The sequence below is a fragment of the Poecile atricapillus genome, chromosome 3, assembly GCF_030490865.1.
Source record: "Poecile atricapillus isolate bPoeAtr1 chromosome 3, bPoeAtr1.hap1, whole genome shotgun sequence".
Lineage (NCBI taxonomy): Eukaryota > Metazoa > Chordata > Aves > Passeriformes > Paridae > Poecile > Poecile atricapillus.
Window position 1 is genome coordinate 46,131,423 of NC_081251.1, and position 21,759 is coordinate 46,153,181.

At 40.4% G+C, this 21,759-nt stretch overlaps 2 protein-coding genes across 3 annotated transcripts in view; one reads left to right on the forward strand and one right to left on the reverse strand.

The window, feature by feature from the left end:
* The window catches only part of WASF1 (WASP family member 1), an 88,396-nt gene extending 76,152 nt beyond the window's left edge, over positions 1-12,244 (reverse strand). Inside the window, exon 1 of one of the 2 annotated variants that reach the window (XM_058836957.1) lies at positions 11,836-12,244. In XM_058836957.1, the coding sequence (XP_058692940.1) occupies positions 11,836-12,104 (269 nt within the window). In that variant the 5' untranslated portion in view covers positions 12,105-12,244. Of the gene's footprint in view, positions 1-11,265; positions 11,479-11,835 lie in introns of those variants that run through there. The other variant, XM_058836958.1, reaches the window with a different exon arrangement.
* CDC40 (cell division cycle 40) overlaps positions 12,225-21,759 on the forward strand; it is a 37,863-nt gene continuing 28,328 nt past the window's right edge. The window contains exons 1-2 of the mRNA XM_058836960.1: positions 12,225-12,444; positions 21,602-21,688. Of these exons, the coding sequence (XP_058692943.1) occupies positions 12,250-12,444; positions 21,602-21,688 (282 nt within the window). The 5' untranslated portion in view covers positions 12,225-12,249. The remainder of the gene's footprint in view (positions 12,445-21,601; positions 21,689-21,759) is intronic.

Genomic DNA, 21,759 nt, shown 5'->3' on the forward strand with positions numbered 1-21,759 from the left:
AAAGCTGACAATAAATCAGCACTTACAGAGGTGTTGTATTTAGAAGAGTGAGAGGGAAATACTGTAACTTTAAACTTAATACATTCAGGAAAGGACATGATCTTTCTGAGACTGGAGTTTGGGTGAAGGAGAGAAGTTTGTTATCACAATGTAACATAGCTCCACAGTCTATCAAGTCCCATTTCCTTACCAAGCCATGATATATGACAGTTACTGGTCAACTTAATTTTTGTCTATCCCCAAATAGCATTCAAGACTACCAATATGTTATAAAAAAACTTTAAATTACCCAAAGTGTACCTAATCACTTCACTCCATACGGAAATATTAGGAGGAGGGGAGGTATAAACAAAACCAAATCATCAGTAGTGTTTAGTTTGAGGCATATTTAGTTTTTCTAATAAGTACGCTAAGAGACACTGACTCCATTTCCACAGACCTAAGTGTATCAGCTTTATTGTAAAAGATACATTTTTTTCACTACTGCACAGACAGCTTTATTTTTACAGAAAACCCCAACCAACAACAACAAAAGCACCAAAATAAACAAATTAAAAATCCCACCCCACTTTGCTTTTATTTACAAGTTGTGTCAAGCAACTTTTTATTACATACAGTTTGGTTAAATCTGACCATACTGTTAAAGCTTAGATCTAATACAACATTTACTGTACACCTACATGGACAGCTGAAGACAGCTATCTGTTCATGTCTGGAAATGAGCCAGCACTGCCTCAGCCCCATCACATTGCCCACGACAGTATGGACTGCCTTTCAGAGAAAACTCTTTTAACCTCTTCCAAACTACCAGCATGAATATAAAATCTATGAATGACAGTAAAGACAGGTAAACTTTATATTCCATCCCTTTTCTAGTTGTCATCTGTCAGATTTAAACCTATAAGCAACCTTCTGTATCCACTGAAGATGAACTCAGCTGCTTACATTCCTTCCTTCAAAAAATGAAGCAGCGGTCCTTATTTTCTCTTAAAAAAACACCAGGGTACCTATCTTTGACATTAGGTCTGTCCCCTACAAAGCAGAAGCATCTTCCTTGGTTTTCTGGGAGTTCAAAAACATACCTCCTACCTCCTGTGGGGGACAACACATATTAAAAATACATTATAGACAAACACAAATTGAAATACTATTCACCTTCCCTTTGCCATTGTTCCACTAAGCACAAAACAAGTCAAAATTCACAAGAGCAGAAAAAGATCAAACATTAAGTGTATGACTCAGCAGTTAGGACACTCAATACATCCTCCAGATCTTATATTTTTAAAATAGATCTTCATATCACTTATTAAATCTTATCTCCAAGGTTTGCATAGTTCTAGCCAAAATTCATACATGCAATGCAGTGAGACCACCATGTAGCAGGTATCAGAATATTATATATTAAGAAAGTTCAGAAAAAACTCCATGCCAGTCTGAACAAAAATATATTATAATTATATTAAAGTGTGTCAGTCTGTTTTAAGCATTTGAAAATGCCTCCATTTTTTGAAGAGCCTTAACTCTGTGCACTTAACATGCATTTTCTTTCTAGAAGGCTCCAGATATTTCAACATTCCAACAGTCACACAAAACATATATTTTTCTGAAGTGTTTCTTTTGAATCAAAGTACTGTTCCCAAGTACAGGTGAATCAGGCTTCTCTACAATCCTTTCAACAACAGTGTCCAAATGGTTGCTCTTGTTTCAACATGAAATCAAAATCATCTATCATTTTGTCTGCAACTCCAGCTAAGAGGTAGCTGAGCACTCTAAAAATAAAGCTAACAGATGTGTCTTGGGATCTAATTTTCAAGATATTATGTCCATTTAAGCTAAACTGCCAACCTGCAAAAATGGCATACATGCAAGCTGCAAGGAAAAAAAACCCTAAACATTAAAAGCTTCATGTTGGAAGTCAGACTTTTGAGGAAGGTAGGAAATTAAAGCTAAAAAGTCTTATAGTGCATGTTTGAAAGTGTTGCAGTGTGATCTCATGAATTCCTGAAAAAATGAGACACAAAACAGGTAGAAAAGAATCTGTCCTTAAAAGTCTCTCAGACTTCTATAAAGTTACCACCAAGCAGAGTTCTTAGCTCTCTCTAGCAAACATGTATCAAAACAAAAACTGACGAAAAAACAGAATAGTACCTCAACATCCAACATGTTTTATCAGCGCATTACACAGCTCTTAAAGCTTTTTTTCCAGCTGTCTCTATTTTAAAGCTACATCTTCATCTCTTTGCTTAATAAAATCTTTTTTTCCTAAAAAGACTCTTCTTGTAATGACACAGTTTCAAATAAAAAAATTATGATCAGTAAAGAGGCTCATTACAATCAAGGATGGACTAGAATATCTATAATCAGCATATGGTTTAGGATTGCAAAAATCTGAAACACTTCTTACCACATTCAGGCTCAAAAATCAGCCTTGGTAGCCAGTGCTCCATATGTAACCATCGAGCACTTATAGCTCTGAAAACATTCAGACACAGAAGATAACCCATTTAGATTGTTTCTGTATACAAATGGCTTTGCTTTTCAATGTATTCCCAGGAACAATGAAAGATAAAATTAAGGGGCTGTTTTATGTGACAGGGCAAGAGACTGAAAATATTAAAAGTAACAAGGATTTTTCTCTACCAGTAAGTTACTAGTAAGTTACTTCTTACTAAGTATTGCTTTAGGACAACACTGATCATTAAGCAGCTATTTCCCATGGAAACTCTCTAATATCTAGGCAGAGAGCATGGTGCCAGAAGCTGACAGAAGTTCAGAATTAATAAAAATTTTAGGTCACAAATTTACATACATTTATTAAGATGTCCCATCATTGGGCCACAGCAATCCACCATGAAAAGGTCACTCCAAGTGTTAGATGTTACTCTGTACTAAGGAAATCATCACTCAAAGGAAATATCCACAGGTTTTGAACTTTCGGCAACACTAATCAGGTCTCTAATGAATACACAGATAGTAAACTTATGAGGAACTTATAGTTTACTGGATGACAGCCTATAAATATGTTAAAGCTTTAAGAATCTATGAACTATGATAGATCTTAAGAATTAATCCCATCTACCTCAATTGGTTTCTTTTCCCTTTCAATGTAATATCATCACTATCAATTTTTTTATGAATACTGCAAGTACTTGGAAAGACTTGAAGCACTACTCTGAACTCTCCTGCAGATAGGACAGGTAACCGTGTAGGAGGAATACAAACCTGTCCAGAGCTTAAAGACAGGTACTTCACTTGTCAGGCCAGAATAAAATAATGTGTTGACCAGATTATTTTGAGTATGTTGAGTATGTTACAGGCATGGAAGAGAGGTCCAATGCTCCTCCCACAAAAACTGGACTTCTTTTAGACCAGTAGTATAAACAAAAATCTTTCTCTTTGCTAATAAAACTTCTTCCATTTTCTAGACAAAGAAATAAATTCTTTATAGGTAGAAGTAGAATGGATAAAAGTCTAGCTAAATTGTCTAGACACAGATAATTCCTAATAACTGACTTCCATTACTGGAAACATTATAACTAGTAGACAGTATATTCTTTTTGGACTGAATTGTACAGAATCTCTCCCTGTAGTATGGAACTTGCTGAAGGCAGATTTGCTTGAAGTTCATTTCCATGGGAAACAAAAACTGTTAACTTCTTTCTAACTCGGGGATCTTTTTTTTTTTTTTTTTTTTGTACACCACTCATGCTAGCCAGAGCCACAGAACGCATCCTGTTTTCTTGCCTGGGGACACAGCACTGCTTCCAGTGGGTGCCATAGTGGAAGCTTCCGTGGCACAAGAGTCTTGAATCTTCAAGACTGTGGAGTAACCTCAGTTCACTCTGCATATGACTGATATATGTATGCATTCTGCCATGTAATGCCATTCCTCAGCTACAGTGTAGGGCCCTGCAACACCACATATGTGTTGTATACGGTTTGGTCCTTTTTCACAAGGGCAAATTCAGATCAAACTGCAATGCCAGAAACTTTCATTACCATCACTACAGCAAACTAAGCCACCTATCATTTCTCCTGAATTAACTGTAAGATCGTTTTTCCTCCTACTGTGAAGATCATTTAATCATAGGACATTCAAGATTGCCCAAACCAGGATCTGCCAGAGCAGTTTTCTCAGGAGTATTAAGATGTAACAAATACCACTGTCCTGTATTACCAGCAGAGACCAACATTTGCCATACTGGATAGCTGGGTGGCATAGAAGTGAAATTTCCTCCCCCAGATATTAAACAATTTTTGTAAACCCCTTGCTCCCGAAAAGAGGCTTCCAAAGAAACAGCACCTATGACTAACTCAACTTGTATTTTCACTTGTTTTCTCAAGCTTGCTAAGTTTCACAACAGTACAGTTGGGAAAGTTTGGCAATCACAGCCTTTTCCTTTAATACCAACAAAAGGCAGAACCAGTTGAGAGTTAAAAGACCTCTCTAAGCATTTCTGCACAGACATTCAGTGGCTAGTGGCTGAACAAGATTTAACAAGTTAAGCATTTCCTTTTTTTACTGAAAAGCTGACTCTGCATGCCACTTTTACAAGTGCTGGTTGAACTACTTAAGTTCACACATATTATCAAGTTATAAATTACTGTGATTTTCCCTTTTTTTTTTTAATTATTTGAAGGCTTGCTTCAAAATCATGACAGAGGGTACAGTTTTGCTTTATGATAATAAGAACTTTTTGTAGAAAACCACCTATCTGGTACAGCTGATCTGTCAGACAATCTATGTGAACCTGAATGTGCTGGGAAGATAAAAGATTCTCAAACCATGAACAGTGGCATGTCAGAGAAATATATCTAACAACTTTAATTTTGGCCACTCCATAGCCATTACATCAGAACTGGCAACTGGGAGCTGCTGGACAAGCCACTTCAATATACTATTTAGAATAAATATGACCAGTAAAGTATCTTAGTGTCAACCACTTTCAGTTTTCTATGCAGTGCAGATACCAGGGAAAAGAGTTACTCTGAAAGAAGACTCCACACCCAAAAAGGGTCCTCATAGACTTGCTAGACTGGTCTAAGAAAGCTTCCCTTCATACATCAATTTTCATTCATGGTTTTTCAAACTTCCCATCCTCATGCCACAAGTAATTTCCATATTCAATCTATTGATGCAGGAGTTTTACTTGGTATCCCTCTGTGTTGGACTGCTTCATTTTGCGTAAGATAGTTAATTATACAAACCAGCCAGAATATTACTCCAAAACCCAGAAATTACAACACTGATTTTAGGTATAGAAAACTGAGAATACCTCACTGCAATGAATATTAATTTATTTGAGCAGTCACCTCTGATAAGAAAGAACAAAGTTCAAATTATTGGTTTGAAGCAAGTAAAGCAAGGAGTTTAAGCTGGTTCTGTGTGTTCAAGAGAAATAATCTAACAGTGAATGATAGGCAGATATACAGATACATACATATATCAAGAGAAACACAGGTACATTTAGCAGATACAAAGAAAAAGTCTCAGTTCCCTTCTCACAAAAAAATGTATGTCTACAATAAATTGCTTTTTACTGATTGAAGGGTTTTTTGCTTTTACCTCTGCTGTTGGAGAGCTTAAATTCACATGTATTTAATAGCCCACTCCTCACTTACTTTCATTTCCTTTGGTAAATAATTCCAATCTTTTAATTACCTTGAAAAACTCTGCCATATGCATCATATCAAACTCCCTACAATACTGTGATTTATCTCTTTTAAACTAATTGACAGTTAATAATGCACTTTGAATAGTGGATAAGAATTAATGAATTTGTATACAATAGCAATTCCTTCTCTGTTTTTTTACCCACTTCTGATTACAGCTATAATTTGGATAATGGCACCTTATCAAACCGCAATAATGCTCAAATTTTTTGTTATATTAATACTGTTACTTTAGAAACTCTTCAGACATATAAATGGAAACATATTTTCTGCTTCTAGAACACACTGGTTTGCATATACCAACAAGCAGTTTTACATGTCATCCTGCTGTCCTTTCACAAAGCTTGCTTAAGACTTCTCAGGTGACCTTTCCAATATTTGTGAATTTGGTTAAATTGTTTTAAATCCTTAGTAAACAATTCTGCTTTATGAAACAAATTCTACAGATGACTAATAAAAGATATTGGATAGTTCTTGTTGAATATTTAAGAGAAAAAATTAAATCTCTTGTAAGTTAATATTTCTGTTAATTTCTCTCAGAGATTTTTGTGATCCATGAAAATATTTTACCTGTCATATCATGGCTTTTTCATTTAATTAGCCTGGTATGAAGAACCTTCAATTACACCTTTTAAAAATGTATGCAAATTAGAACTATATTAAAATTTAATCCACTATGCTACTATTGCAAACAAAGCCCCTGGTAGATTAGTGAGGCACATTTGTCATTGCAGAAGCAGTACTAACTACTTGTGATTTCAGTTATTTCAGTGATTTCAGTTAGTACTGCTGAGCCTACCATCAGTCTTTGTTGTTGTGATCACATACTTCTATCTACAGGCAGTTGTGATTGTAAAGGATGAGAATTACATGTGCATATTTTTCATTAAGAGCACCTAATGATTTCTTATACCTGTTCCCTACACAAATTTTATGAGACTATCTACAGAGTATGTGCTGGAAACTCTCCTTCAGTAACTTAATATCTACTGACCAATATCGTACCAAATTTGTTTTCCAAATTTATGAAAACCAGAGACAAATAGAGAACAGACACTCTATTAATACTTGCAGAAAATGAATACAGCTTACCACAGAGCAGAAAAAAAGGGGAAAAGACAGTACAAAAGCCTTAGCTATTAAAAAACACTTTAACAGAATTTAATGCCTTTTATTATATGCCAAAAACTTACACCTGGCTTTAGAATAGATTCCTGTTTTCTAATAAGTTTTAAATGTCATACTGCTAGGGCATTTATAATATTTTACTTCTGCATGGAGTCAGCTGTCAGAAGACTAAATTCCACCTGCAACCATAGCATCTAACTGAAAAGTCAACCAACAGAAAGGTATAAACTCATTGAAAATTATCCATTATTTCTGCTCTTTGTTAAGTGCTTTGCTAAAATGTAACTACATTTGTTTGTTATTCTGTAGTTCCTTGAATGTATAAGGTAATTTATTACACCAACAGACCGTAATATATAAGCAAGCTGTCAATCTAGCTTCCCCCAAAAATAGACACATTTTCAGAAACGTATACACTTTTGATGACATTTTCTGTCCTTTAACTGATTTAAAAAAAAATTTTCAGAGAATTAAGAAAACCAATATAAATTTGTAATTATGTTAATTAAGTTTATATTCCCAGAAGTCTATAATTAGTTTTGCTGCTTCTCCAACACTGTACTCATTCAGCTTGTGCTGTAAGATGCAGTTCATAGCCCTGCATATGTAGCTGAGTAGTTTGAAGAAGCTTCCCTTCCATCCTCTAGAGAAGAGGTGGCTCTGCAACAAATATTATTTAGTTTGCAAAGTCATCTGAAGTAAGTACAACAATCTAAGTTGTTCCAGTCTTATCCCACATCCTTCTTTCTTTGAAACCACACCTTGTAAACATGAAATATATAGCATGTAATCTGTGTCAGACAACCTCAAGATCCCTTCCAAAAAACTTAAAGAGACTGACTCACAGATGTACTGGAACAGAGAACTCTTTTTGCAATCTGGCGCCTTGGTATCTTTCAGAATCCGGGACATAGTCCAAAATAACAAAAACTAGAAAAGAGGTATTATCACCCTTGCAGCAGTCAGAGGCTCCAAGGTGGTAGAAATAGCAGAGCGCGAGTTATAAAATGTGCTTCAGTCTCCAAGCAGCTAAATTAGAGTACACCGAGATGCACCAGACACACAAGCAGGTGCTTACAAAAGGGCCAATCCAAATGCAGTAGGAGTAACCTGATAAGTCTTGCATCATGATACCTTTTTTCAGCAGCCAAAAGCATATGAACAAAGGGAAAAAACCTCATTTTCTTTCAAATGCTATATTTCCCATAGACAATAGAACTTCATATTTTAGTTCAATCCTCTGTCTGATAAGTATCATGCTTTTTTTTTTTTTTTCCCTTTCCTCCAAACTGCAGGCTTACAGATCTTGGTGGATGAGAAGTGAGCATATATGCAAGTGGGCTGATATCAACTTAAGAGTATTAAAAAACATAGAGAAAAAAAATAGAATAAGCAGGATTATATGCATCACTTTCTGTGGGGAAGAAAAACCAGCCCAAAGCACAAGGGTGTGAGATAAAGCACATCCTTCATGGAAAGCAACAAAAAAAGAACCATGAGAGAGCAAGTAAAGGGAAAAGGAAGTAGGATAGAATATATTAAAAGCAGAGGGAAGCAGATTCCATGATCAGCTATAGAGAAGAAAAAAACTGATGTGAAGGAAAATTTCTGAAATGTTGAGTTAAAATTTAATATATTGTACCCCAAATTGAGAAGCAAATCAGTCTCAAACAGGAAGTGTTGAGGGGTGTTTGATGGGTATTCCTCCACTTGGAAACTGGCTGGCTGAATCCAACCAAATTTGTCAGAGGTGGAGAATTCTCAAAGATACCTACAAAATGCTAATTTCATGAAATCAAGATACTGTGATTGTCCTGCCCAAGGGGAAAGATTCAGAATGCATTAACACCCTGTCGGACATTAGATGGTCCACAAAAGGATGAGACTGTACTAAAAAAAAAAAAAAATCCATTAGAGCTTACAACCACTCTCAAGATTTAAAAAAAAAACCAAAACAACAAACCTGTACAAACCCACACACAAAAAAATAGAAGGAAAAAAGGTAAAAGCCAGGCTTCTGCTGTTCAAGGAACCACTCTTTTACAATACTCCTTCCTCTTTCCTTTCACCAGGGGAAAAGACATAGAAATACTCGATATAGTATTTACGATTGGGAGTAATAACAACTAGGTGTTAAAAGGTCCTCTTGATATGTAAAAGTGCTGTACAAAGGGAGACAGTTTTACCTTCCTTTCGAAAATTAAAGCAAGAGAAGCAAAGTGACTGCAAGGAAAAGCAGCAGTGAAAAAGCTGGATGGAAAGCAAAGCCAAGCAATCCAAAACACCTTCCACCCACTACTTCAGTCTGCCTCAGAACCAGCAGCATCCAATGCAGAACATAACACATTTTGTGGAACTCAGTTAAAAGGGAACATACAGCATACAGTGATCAATGAGCAGAGCTTTTTAGAAACGCTGTATCATTCTTTCAGTTTGTTTTATACCGATCAACCTCTTCTTAAAATTACAAATATGCAATTGATAGTCAAGATTAGCCAGTATATTAGCTCAACACAAATGACCAGCAGCAACTCCTCAGCTTTTTTGACAAAACCAGATTTTAGTTCATGGTGTACGTTAGCCATCTACACTTTTAAAGCATGTTTAAATCAGATTTTCATATCCAGAAGTGACATTGGCTTGCTTGCTGAAAATTAATCTTTGCTACTATTTAAGCAACAGTATTGCCCTGAACACCTTCTTATGTATTTGCTTACCTACTACTGCTGGTACCAGAAAGGCAGCTAATTAAAACCAGTAAGTGGTTTTTGTAGGTTCTACAACAAGAGCATCTAGCATCCCAGATGATTACACTTCACTGGCAAGCAAACTCGGATGCTTGGACACAAGATAGTTGAAGCTACGTAAGTCAACTACCAAAGCTTTGTGAATCAAACACTTAAAATTCAAGGATAACAAGGCAGAACTACTTTAATGATTTTCAACACAGCTCTCCACACAAACTGGTTGCACAGACAGACCCTGAAATTTTTCACTTTTCAGGAAGCACACTTTTCAACTTCAGACAATACCCACTATCTGCATGACAAGAGAAAAAGGAATGCAGTCATATGGAATCAGTTAATAATTACTGCCAATAAACCAATTGAATGCGGTGGAAAAACCACTTTTGATATTAACAACCAGTGATTCATGTGAAGCATCATATAGCTCTCCTTACTTATGGATTCTTCATCCATAGATTTAGGATTAAAAAGTCAGCTCATACGAAATGCTAGTTCAATGTGGCATATTTCAGCTGTTGGAGATGCAAACAAAAGGTCTTGGTGTTGAAATGTCTGGGACTTTTGCCTAAAATCCTGATTCTAGCATACCTGTGTCTAAACAGAACAGACCTTAATGCAGCACCTTGCTCCACTCCACGCTATCAACATATGCCCTCTACGTTTATTCTACACTTTTTTAACAAACAAATGAAACCAAGTGATACCTTCTCAAGCTAAGAAAACAAATGTTTCAAACAGTGACTGCTGAAAAGGGTGGAAAATTCAAAGTAGAGCATTTAATCAGATTAAATGCCACTGTATCACAATTAGATGTCACTGTGTGCTCACTTTAACTCTGAAAGCACATGCAGGTCGAAGGGAAGTCACGGCCCTGCACCGCTCCAGGTGCAAGCGTGTGCAATGCTCACACCTGGCGCTACAGCCAGCCCTCGGCCGGCGCTCCGTACTTCCCATCGCTCCTGTCCGCGGGCGCGCAGGAAGGCGTTCGGGAGCGGGCTGGGAGAAGTTGGAACCTACGTGCTTCTCCTCGCTCCCGGCCATCCCCCGCGATCTCCAAGCCCTCCTAACAATGGTAGCAGTGTTCCAGCGGGCAGCTCTGCCCTGGAATCGGTCCGAATCCCCCTGCGCTCCGACCGGCAGTCCCGCCGCCCGCCCGCACCTCTGCCCTCGCCAGCCCCGGTCCCCGCGGCGGGGACGGCCGGGAGGGGACGGGAGGGGAGCGGGAGCCTCTCCCCGCACCTGACGGCGGTGACGTCACCCCGCCGCCCCCCGCCCGCCCGCGCGCTGACCCCGGCCCCGCTCCGCCGCACCTTCCCCGCCGGCCGATCCCGCCGCCGCGCCGGCCGCGGGCACACGGGGCGGCCGGGAGCGGGAGAAGGAGAGGGAAGCGCCGTGCTCCGGCACAAGTGCGGCCCCCTCCCCTCCTCCGCCTCCTCGCAACACGCCCCCCTCATGCCCCTGCCTGCGGGGGCGGCGGGGAGACGGGGGAAAGCGGCTCCGCGGTGTGCTTCCCTCCTTCCCTCCATCACTCCCTCCCGCCGCCGCCCCCCGCGCGGGCGCGGACAAAGGGGAGGGGACCAACACCTGGCGAGCGCCGGTCCCTTTGTGGGGTAGGCGCGTCCCGCAATCCCGCCGGCGATGGGGAGCGGGGGCCGGTCCCTCCCGTCCGCCGCAGGGACCGCGAGGGAAGGAAGGTACGGGGGTGGGGGGCACTTACTCGCCTGCCCTCGCCGCGCACCTTCACGCCGCTCGCCCTCACCCTCAGCCCCTCCCTCCGCGGCCGCCGGGGCGCTGGAAGTTCAGGCGGCGCCGGCCATTCCCAGCTGGCTGCTCCGTGTTTCGGGGGGCGGCGGCGGGCGCGGAGCGTCCCCGGCGGCTTCACAATAGACACCGGGCAGCGCGCGCGTGTCTCTGTGTGTGTGCGCGTGTGTGCGCGCGCGGGGGGCGGGGCCTCTCCCGGCGCGCCGAGTCGGGCGGGAGGGAGCGGGGGGGGAAGCGCTGTTTACCCGGCGGCCGAACCCGGCCGCCCCCCCCCCACCGCCTGATGCTCGGGCTGGTCCATGCGCCGCCGCCCCCCACCCCGCGGGCGGGCAGGTGGTACAGTCCGGCCCGCCGGGCTCCCTCTCCCCGGCGCGGGCGGGGCGGGGCCCCGCCGCTGTGACGTACCAAAGCCGGGTGCGCCGGCGGCCAATCAGCGTGAGGGGGCGCGGCTCCCCGGGGCACGGCGCGGGACCGCGGCGGTGGGAGCCCGGGGGTGACAACCAGGGGTCCTGCAGGGTTGGGCTACCTGCTTCGCTGCCCTCTGCAGCAAAGACGGCGAAGACGATTTGTGTGCGGGAAGAAGTAGGCTGCTGGGAGCTCTCCCGGGGCTGTCGAATATTTTCCCCTGCCGCCGCGCAAAGTGCAGGCGAGCGCTGGGGGGAAACTTCCAAGCACGGCGCCGCGTTGCATGCTGGAGTTTGTAGTCCTGCTATGGAGTCCTGAAAGGTTAAGCACCATCAACAGCCAAGTTGAATGTTCCACCATCAAATGCCCGTATATCCCGTAACAGACCATAATTTATCCTTTAGAGTGTGTTTTCTGTTTTAACGAGATACAATTTGAAGACGCAGCCCCACCCCGCTCGTTCTGCGGGGGAAGGGACTTCTCAAGCCTTGCGGAGCTGCCAGGACCTGCCCGTCCCGTCATACCCCGCGCCAAGATGTCGGCGGCGATCGCCGCGCTCGCCTCCTACGGCGGCTCTGACTCGGAGCCCGACTCGGAGCCCGAGACTGAGGGCGGCTCCCAGCGCTCCGCCGCCGTGCTTGCCAGCCGCGATGCCGTGCTGCACCTCCGGGCGCCGCCCGCCGCGCCCCCGGCGCTGGCCGTCGATGCGGCCCCGGAAGTAGCCGTGAAGGTAGGCAACCCTCCAGGGCCCAGGCCTCCCGCCTGCCCGACGTGGTGTCCGCACCACCGGCCTCGGGACAATGCTGGGGACAGCCCTGGAGCAGCCCCAGGCTGGGGAAGCGGGGCGAAAGGGGGTGCGTTGCCTCCTTGGCCCTGCCCCGCCTTGCCCTGAGGCGTGGGGGTTGGAGCTGTGGAGGGGAGAGCGTGTATCGGGGAGCTCCCGTGGATTCCGGCTGCGGGGGTTAAGTTTATTAAAGCGTGTTAGTTCCATCTCAAAGCGTGCCTTGATTACAGTTCCTTGGATACTTGTTTGCTGTTCCCAGTATAAGGTGTTTTCCTGTGTGTTTTTCCCAAGTGGTGGGGTGAAATCAGTACTTGATTGCAACTCAATCCTGTTCTAAAGGGCAGCCTGAGAGATTGTTGGTGATTCTATTTCGTTAGTGCTGTATATTTGTCCATATCGCTATTACTTAATTTTTCAGCTTCAGTATCACATTGTCTCACTTTGTGATACCAGAAAGGGAAGGAGTGAGGGTGCTCGTTTAGCTTTGGGATTTTTTGTGCTGGCAACAAATTTCTAATCAAAAGCAGGCATCTTGCTGTGATAGTTGTCATTGTTACTGTCCTGCTGCCACACGCTCAGAAAAGTTTCTTGCCTAGTGACCAAGAGGTGGATGGACGCTTTCACTTTGTTGTCATTAGTTAATTCATATTCTATCATAGTTTATCATATTTTTGTGTAGACGTTGTATTGTATATAGTGACTATGTTTGTTTGTCTCTTAGAAGCTTGGAAATCTGGCTTCTCAAGTTGCAGCATCCAGCAGGCTATCTTGTGCACATTTCAAAATAAATGCTAATTAACATCTATAATATTTCCTGAGTGTTAGTGATAAGTGGCAAGTAGCACTGGATGTGCTTTCCACCACCCTTAGGCCTGTAGCAACAGGTTTTCCCTTTGCCATGCCAGCACAAAGGTTTTTGTAGTTGCTCAGGGACTGACGTCAGGGAACTGATCTGAATTTTGGGAAAAACAAAACAGTGGTGAAGTTGTTTGTCCTTGGATCCATTCCTTAATCTGGTTTGCGCAAGTGCTGTGCTGGTGGAGATGAATCTCCAGTATCAGTGCAGAAACAAGCAGCTGGATAAAAGTTAGGTGTCATCAATGCATTCAGTTTAAAGCTGTTTGCCAGGCTATGCTCTGGAAGGAGTATCTGCCAGCAAGCACACCTAGAACTGCCTCAGACAGTGTGCTAACTAAGATTAAAAGGGTGTGAGGCTTTTCAATATCAAGGTGTTTGATTATAATGTTGTCTATAACCTTTACTTGTGAGCATAGATGAGGTGCATGTAACTGCAAATAGCAACAATTTCAAGCTGAGACTTTCAGAACACAGCATACTGGACCTTCTTTTAGCACCACAACCTATTCTGAGTAACAACAGGTCATTTCTTTGTAGAATTACATCATGCTTTCTTTTTGGACTTTCAGGGTTCAAGAAATAACTGCAGGTCTCACATGCCACATGTTCTCAACAGCTTCCGTGTCTAAAAATGATAAGTGTCCCACTAGTCAGCAGTGGAAGCTTGCCAGACACTCCTCAGGAATTTACCCTGATTCTTTAGAATTAGAAAACTCTTACTGAACAGATGTGAAAGATGTGGTGTTTTGGGTGTAATTCACAAGTCCTCTCTAAGTACAGGCCTGGAAAAACAGGAAGCTGATAAAGTAGGAAAGCAAAGTTACAATTCATTAAAATCACTTCACTTGTGCAGATGTTGTTTTGATATGAATAAAGATCAAGTACTCTTAAGTGCTTAATAAATAGATATTTATTGCACAAAGAACCAGGAATGGGTAACAAAAGCTGATGGTAAGAAGGGAGGTTAGAAGGGTTAGTCATACAATAGATATAAACCATAGCTTGCATTTTTGGCAGTTGAGAGTGCAAACCTTAAATGGTTGATGTTCTGCATTCTAACACTTTTACCTGTTTCTGGTTCAGAATCTTGGCCTATTAGCTGGCATAGACCTTAGACTTATGTATGATTTAAACAGGAATGAGTCCTCAGTCTCTTTGACAGAAGGTGTCATTGTTAGCACATTCAGCTGACAGCATTTGGGCTACTAAAGTGTGCATATCAAATATAGCCCTAATATGTTACTCCAATATGTATTTCATTTTTTCTATAGAAGTCTGCTGAGTTCTCATTTCAAAGTACATCACAGTTACATAAAGTCACATTTCTGTGAAAATAATTGTTCTGTAATTGGACGCTGTACTAATGGTTAGCAAATGTGTTTTCAAAGTTTGAGGGGCTGGCTTTTTTTTACACCCTCTACTTACAGTCTGCTTCTTGAAATAGACCTGTTGCTTATCATGATGTTAAATTGCTCATAATAGATAACAGCAATAATTATTGGTGACTCCAATCCAGTAATACTTCTACTCTCATTCTAAACTGGAATGCCCACTGGATGAAAGTTGCGCGCTTCTGTTACTGTTTTTAGCACCACTAAAATCACTTGAGGGAAGACAACAGAGGATGAAAGTTTGTGCTTCCGGTCCCTTCATGCAGAAATAGATAGGTTGTAACTGCAGGGCATTCAGAGAGGGACAGCGGGGCTGAAGAATGGTTCTGCTTCTGTATGAGGAAGTATTGAGATGACCAAAAGAGACAGCTGAAGTGTAAAGTAGGATAGACACCTACAAAATCATTAAATGGCACAGAGAGGGAGTTAAATACTCACTGTCTCTTCCATTGCAGCAAGCATAAGCTGTCTAGTAGGAGTTAGGTTCAAAGCAAATAAAAGGATGCAACTCTTCATGCAATGTGTAGTAGGGCTTATTGTCATGCCAAGAAATCCTGTGTGTTGAAGAATTTTGCATTGTTGCAAGGAGAGTCTGGACAAGTACTTGGAAGAGATCTATTGAAGGATGAGGAAAAATACATGGATTTCCTCAAGTCTCACCAAGACCTGAAAACATTTGGCTGTTGGGAGAGTGCAGAAGTATCATTATATACCCTTGCTCTGCTCTTACTCTCCCCTAGATGCCAAGTTTCCATAAGGCAGATGTTTTCATTTGTGGGAACAGTGGACAGGTTAATCAAGATATTTTCTGTCTCCAAATACATCTTGAAGTAGTAGGTAAGCATGACAGTGTTGTAAATAGAGGCTCTTCAAGAAAGGGAAGGGAGCCCAGTTGCCAACAACCAGGCTATTGTCAAACCCAATTATAATTAGTTTTCCTACAGTTTCTACTTCTATGAACAAATCACCCTAACATTCCTGACAGTTTTGCCTTCACTTTCTAATTATAAATGTAGAAGGAAATTCAGGAAATTGCACTTTCTGTGAAGAAATCACTTTACAGGAAACATTGTGGCTGTAAGCTTTGCTTTTGAGAGAACAGTTATTGTTTGATCTCTGTCCAGAGTAAGACTCAGATGAGGAGCAGATTTTATGATACTTCTCTACGGTATGCCCTTCAGTAGTTTTGAGGAGAGGACATTTAACTGGGTTAAAATAACTAAGCTGCCCCAGCCCAGTACAGGAGCTGGAGGATCTGTGGTGCCTTTAATGTGAGATGGGATCGAAAGTGTCAGTTCCCTTTGAATCTAGTTTACCTTTGGCACTATTCAGGTTTCCAGAAAAGTTTAACATAAGGGGAGGAAATAGACTTCAGTCACAGTTCTTACTGTTTCTTTAAAACCTAATCCTGCCGGCTATGGAGAGAAGAAAGATACAAAGTGGCATGTGACAATTCTGTAGCAGTGATTGAACATTAGTAGACTTGGGAAGTGCTACTTGTTAGGAATGTTTGTCTTCTCTGACATGGTGGGGTTTCCAGGTTTCTTTGACACAAAATATCTTGTAGAGAGTAGACATCTAGAACTCCTCACCCAGCAAGATGCTGTGAGTCTGGCCTAGTTCAACAGAACCTTTTAGCGTATGCTTTTCTTGCTGGTTTGTTTTTATTCTGTTGAAGTTAGTGAAGCGGTCATTTACTGTTAGGCATGCATGAATGGGTAGAAAGAGTAAAAGCTGATAACAGCCATGTGTTAATGTTGGAGCTTCACTGCAAATGAATTATCTCTTGGTAATAAATTTGTAAATCTTCAGAATGAGATAATGTGCGTTTGACAGCCCAAGTGGTTTAGGCAAGAATTGATAAGTGACAAACTGCTTAAGTCTCAGTGGCTCATGGGGTACGTTCTTAATTTACGACATTTTAATGTGATCGATAATTAAAACTAATTAAATGTTATGCAAAGCAGCCTGCCTTTTTTAGCTATTTGACTAACTAGTAATGACTTTACCTGGGGAAATGGAATATTATAGGTTTATTATCTGAAATGTCCAGGAAAAAAAAAAAAATAAACTCCTAATATGTAGACATCAAAACTCTCTGCTTGCATGAGATGAAGCTGGAAAACATAAGCCACATTATATTCTTTCTAAAGAAATTAGCAGAATTACCATCCAGTGTTGCAGTACACAGTGCACCTTGGTCTTTTTATTTAAGGCTTTGCTTTGTTGTCTGTTACAGGGATTTTGCTGCTGTTTAATTAAAGGAATGTTTTGTGTGCACACAAAGAAACTTCTAGCAAGCTTTTTTTATTTTTTTATTATTAGGCTATATTTTTTTTTCTATAAATTAAGTGATTTTCATAGAAAGTAACACTATTGTTTTATGGCATTTGGGTAGGAGTTTTTTGGAAGAAAAAAGAGGACTGTGGCATGTTTAAGGAACTTGTTTAAGGTGGAAAGTTAATCTGATATACTGTATTTATAGTCCAAAATCCCTTCTATTTCCTTTCCTCTTTCTTGTGCTTTAAAGTGGCCAAGCTTTATGGTAGGACTGAAGGAGCATGCCTCAGAAGGAACCAGACATTCACTGATCTCTGGGGAATTACAATGAAGCACCCCCTTGTCTACACTTAGCATCAAAAGCTTCTTTCTGTCTCAAGATAGATTCCTTAGGCAATGCTAATACTCCAGAGTACAGCCCCATGTGCCATTCCCCTATAATAATGTGATTGTGTTTTGTTAAACAAAAAGTGCAAAAGGACAACATTTAACTATTACAAGATTTTTTTTACCTCATCAAATCATCTCAACTAAAAAAGCAACCTGATATTGCAAGTAAGTAGACATCCCATCTATTAAAAAAACCCAAACCAACACAACCAGCGCAGTAAGTAGTTTGGTGAAATGACATCATCTGCCTCTTTTTGCCTTGTATCAGCAGTGATTCTTGCATCTTTCTGGACAGAAATTCATTCAACCTGTCTACCAAACTTCAGTAGATCTATGGAGTGAGCATTTTCAGTTTTTGGGTGTCCTTATTTCTGCAAAGTTGTATAATCTGAATCTCTTCCCTGCTGAATTAGGTTGCTCAATTTTTCTATTCAGGTCGTATTTTCTTAGGCCTTCTATCATGGTTGTATTTTTTTCTTTTGAACACTTTTCAGTTGCATGTGTCTTACCTGACATGTGGTGTCCAATTAGCCACTGTATTTCAGTTGGGTGCTTGTTACTGGTGCTGAGAAAAGCAAAGAGGTGACACAGAGTTTACAGCTTCTTCCTACTATGTTTTTCAAGATAGCCATATTCAGTAAAACATAACTTTCTAAAACCTTAATTCTTCAGTTCAAGGTTATATGGGGTGTACAGCCCTTTAATGATATTCCAGCATGCCATAAAGCCCATGTTAATACAATTTCTGAGTTGTAGCAAACACCAGCTGCTCCTCTGCCAGTCATATAGCTGAACTTTTCTCTTTCTCTGCAGGAACAGTGTATCTGTTTAAGAGCTTTTTGACCCCCCCCTCTCCCTTTTTATGGTTCCTGTGCCTTTGAGAGTGGGAGTAATCTAGGGTAATACTTAGCCCTTCACTGAAATCACAGATGTCCCCCTCTTTCAGTTTAACTACTGATCATCTCCTATCCCACAGAGCCACTTGTGTCACATTTGGCATATAATGGATGGATTGCTCACCTTAGGCTTTTAGATAAATCATTCCTGTGACCAAAGGAAAAGCTACAGCATAGCAGAGAGGCGATCTCTTAGATTACCTTATCTCAGTCACAGCTCTGTCAGACTGCTTCTCCTCTGATCCCTTCCCTGTTAGCTGGAGCTATGGCAAATGCATCTGGAATGCATGCAGTTAAGGCTGATGCCAGCATACAGGGACAGTGTTGTGAGACCTGTATTACCTTTTCTTGCTTTCTGGGTCCTAGAAAGATGAGTTCTGCTGAAATGGTCTTCTGGCAATGCATGCAGCTGTACCCAGAGATCTTCACCATGTGCAGAGGTTGTCAATGAGTTCTTTCCTTTCATCCAGAAAAAAAAAACCCAAATAATAAAGCCACAACCAAAATACCCCAATGCAGATAGCTTGGCAATTGATGAAATGAATGATGGGCTAGGTTAATATTTTTAATCTTTCTGCTACCTACTAGAGTCTCGTAATGCTGTACAAAATGGCACTTACCAGTGCTGACCAAAGGATAATTTGTCTGCTGCAATTTGAACTCTTGCTATGGACTGACATTTGGCAATATGTTCTGTCAATACTTTATATTCCTATCAATATTTCATTTTTTAAAAATACTGAGAAAGTAAAGTGGGTAGTTGGACCACATTCAAATTATTTCCCAGTTTAAAGCAAAATGACGTAATGAAGAGATAACCATTATATGCTCCAGTAGCATGTTATGAGATTGTCATTTGATGCCCTAATATATGTAAAAGTGAATAAGACTGGAGGTCTTGAGGAGTGTAGCTCTGATAAATATAACATGTGCTTCAATTTCAAGGCTCGGTGGTTTTCACACAGAAAGAATGTGCCTATGGTGGTCTAGGAGTGAACATATTGTGTGGCTTTCAAGTGACTCAGCACTGTTCCACCAGCAGCGAAGTAGAACCAGAATTGCTATAATCATCCAGCAGAGGATCAGCTTTTATGGCACAATCTGTTTCTTTTCTCAGTTACCAAGCAGCATATAATAGAACTTCACAGGAAGAAAAGAGGAGGAAAAATAGCAGAACTGAAAAATTCTTGGCATTTTTGCAAACCTGGATTTTTTGCTTTTTCAGATTAAAGAGCAGGGGGGAAACCTGTCCTAATTTCAAGTAAGCTGATCAAGTAATCATTGATCAGATAAATTTTGCATTATTATCAATTATATTAATTTTTATTTTCTCAAATGTTGAGTTTGGTGGACAAGATTTGAGGTGTAGCTGGAAGAGTAAGCTGTATGATGTGACTTGAAAAAGTTCTCTGTGGAAAATGTCCTCACAACATGGAGCAGTAAAAGGAAGTGTAAGTTTGTAGGTGACACAGGTTAGGAAGTGGTTTTGGTATGCTCCTGTTCTAACTGGGGACGTGTGGATTTTTTGCTGAATGACAGGATTAGACCTACTGTGCTGTTTGCAGGCAAGTTCATGGTGTATGAAAGTCGGGGCTGTGAATGTAGCAGTAGTTGTTGACATCCAAGCCCAGTGAATTGGAAAGGTTGTGTGATGAGAAAAATGAGGTCAGGCTGAAAACTGGTAGTGCTGAGGGTTCAGGCAAGATCAGTGTAATGGCTGGACCTGCCTGTTAAAATAATTGATAACATGGTGAGAGTAAAGATTTCTGGATGGACTTAACAATTCTACTAAGACAGTATCCTTAGCAGAAAAACAATCAATGGGATTGCAGATATATTTTTTTCTGTTTTGTTTTGTTTTTCTTTTTTTTTTTTTTTTTTGTTTGGAGTGTTTTAACATGCTTTTATTTTCCTTTGTTGAGCAGTTTTAATCAAATACAAACAGGTAACAAGCCAGAGATCTTTAGGTATTGTTTTTTCTTTTCTGTGTTCTAGAAAATCAGGTTTTAAAATCTTTAAATCTTGTATGCATGAGCAAATTTGTAATTGACCTGCTGTTAAATTGGGGAGAAAAAAAGCTTCTGGGTGTAGCATGTCAGAGAATAGCTAATAATATTAAACAGGTTAAGAATGTGCCATTTTGCTCTTTCAAGATACTATCATGCAAAGCAAGATTAAGTTTATTTGGGATAGTTTTCTATTAATGAAGCTAAAATTTGATTCTTGTTGTGCCACTTTCTTTTTGTAAGTCACAAATGCTTTGGGATCCTATTGTAGGTAAGCACTGACTAAGCAATGATGCTAAGATAGCTTTTTCAGTACGATTACTGTGGATTTTGTCAGTATACTAGCACATTCTGAGTCCTTTTCAATTGCTATTTTTCTAGAATAAAAATACAGGAATCAATTACAGTAATAATTTGAAAAATAACATTCTTGATCATTAACTGAGGTCTTAATGAGGGGAGGGGTTCTGTGGATGTGAAAGAGCTTTCATAAAGCTCTGAAACCAGGTCTTTTTGGGCACTGCTACCTTGTCAGCCATTTTCTTTCTTCTCTGTCTTCTGTTTCAGCTGCATGTGCCCTTCTGAATTTTCCCCTGTGAGTTGCTTGAAGTTATTCTTTTGGTTAATCCCTCTTTTTTGTCCCTTCATCTATCAAATTAAATTTTTGTCACTACAAACTTGCAAATGTGTTTAAGTACTAAAGCTGAATTACATTTATACCTTTCAGTATGAAAATGTACCTTTTGGAAATAAGAGATTATTGCATTCTGTGAAAACCATTGTTACACTTAACACTTGTATGTAATGTTGATATGTAATTTTTTTTCTTTGCAACTGTTTTTCAGAATAATTATTTGTGATTTCGGTCTTCTATCTTTTGTAGAGTTCTAGCTTTTATACCTTTAAATTGAATTTGTGACCATTTTAATTGGTTCTTCTTTACAAGTCTGGTTTTCAAACATCCTAAAAAAAGAAAGCTTTCCTTCAGTCTTGATGCTGTTTTTAAAACATGTGCATAAAATCTTTAAATAAAAATAAATAATTATCCATATGCAAAAATCTTCAAGTATTTTAGACGAGTTTCTCAGTGACCACTCGAGATTGATTTTGCAATCAATATTTTTTTAAAAATAGAAACTTTGGCCAAGGTGCTCTTCTCTTTCATAGTGCTGAAAGTGTCAACTTGAACTACAGCCCTCATTTGGACTGAAAGAAGGTGATGTCGTATATTTAAATGTCTGTGTGTGAAAAATGGGTTATTAATAGATCTGTTTTATTTCAGGAAGATGTGGAAACAGGAGTCCACCTTGATCCTGCTATCAAGGAAGTTCAGTACAATCCCACTTATGAAACTATGTTTGCACCTGAGGTAAGAAACAATGTTGGTTTTTAGAGCATAAATGCCTTTGGCTTAAAGCGCAGAGTTTGTATAAATTTTGT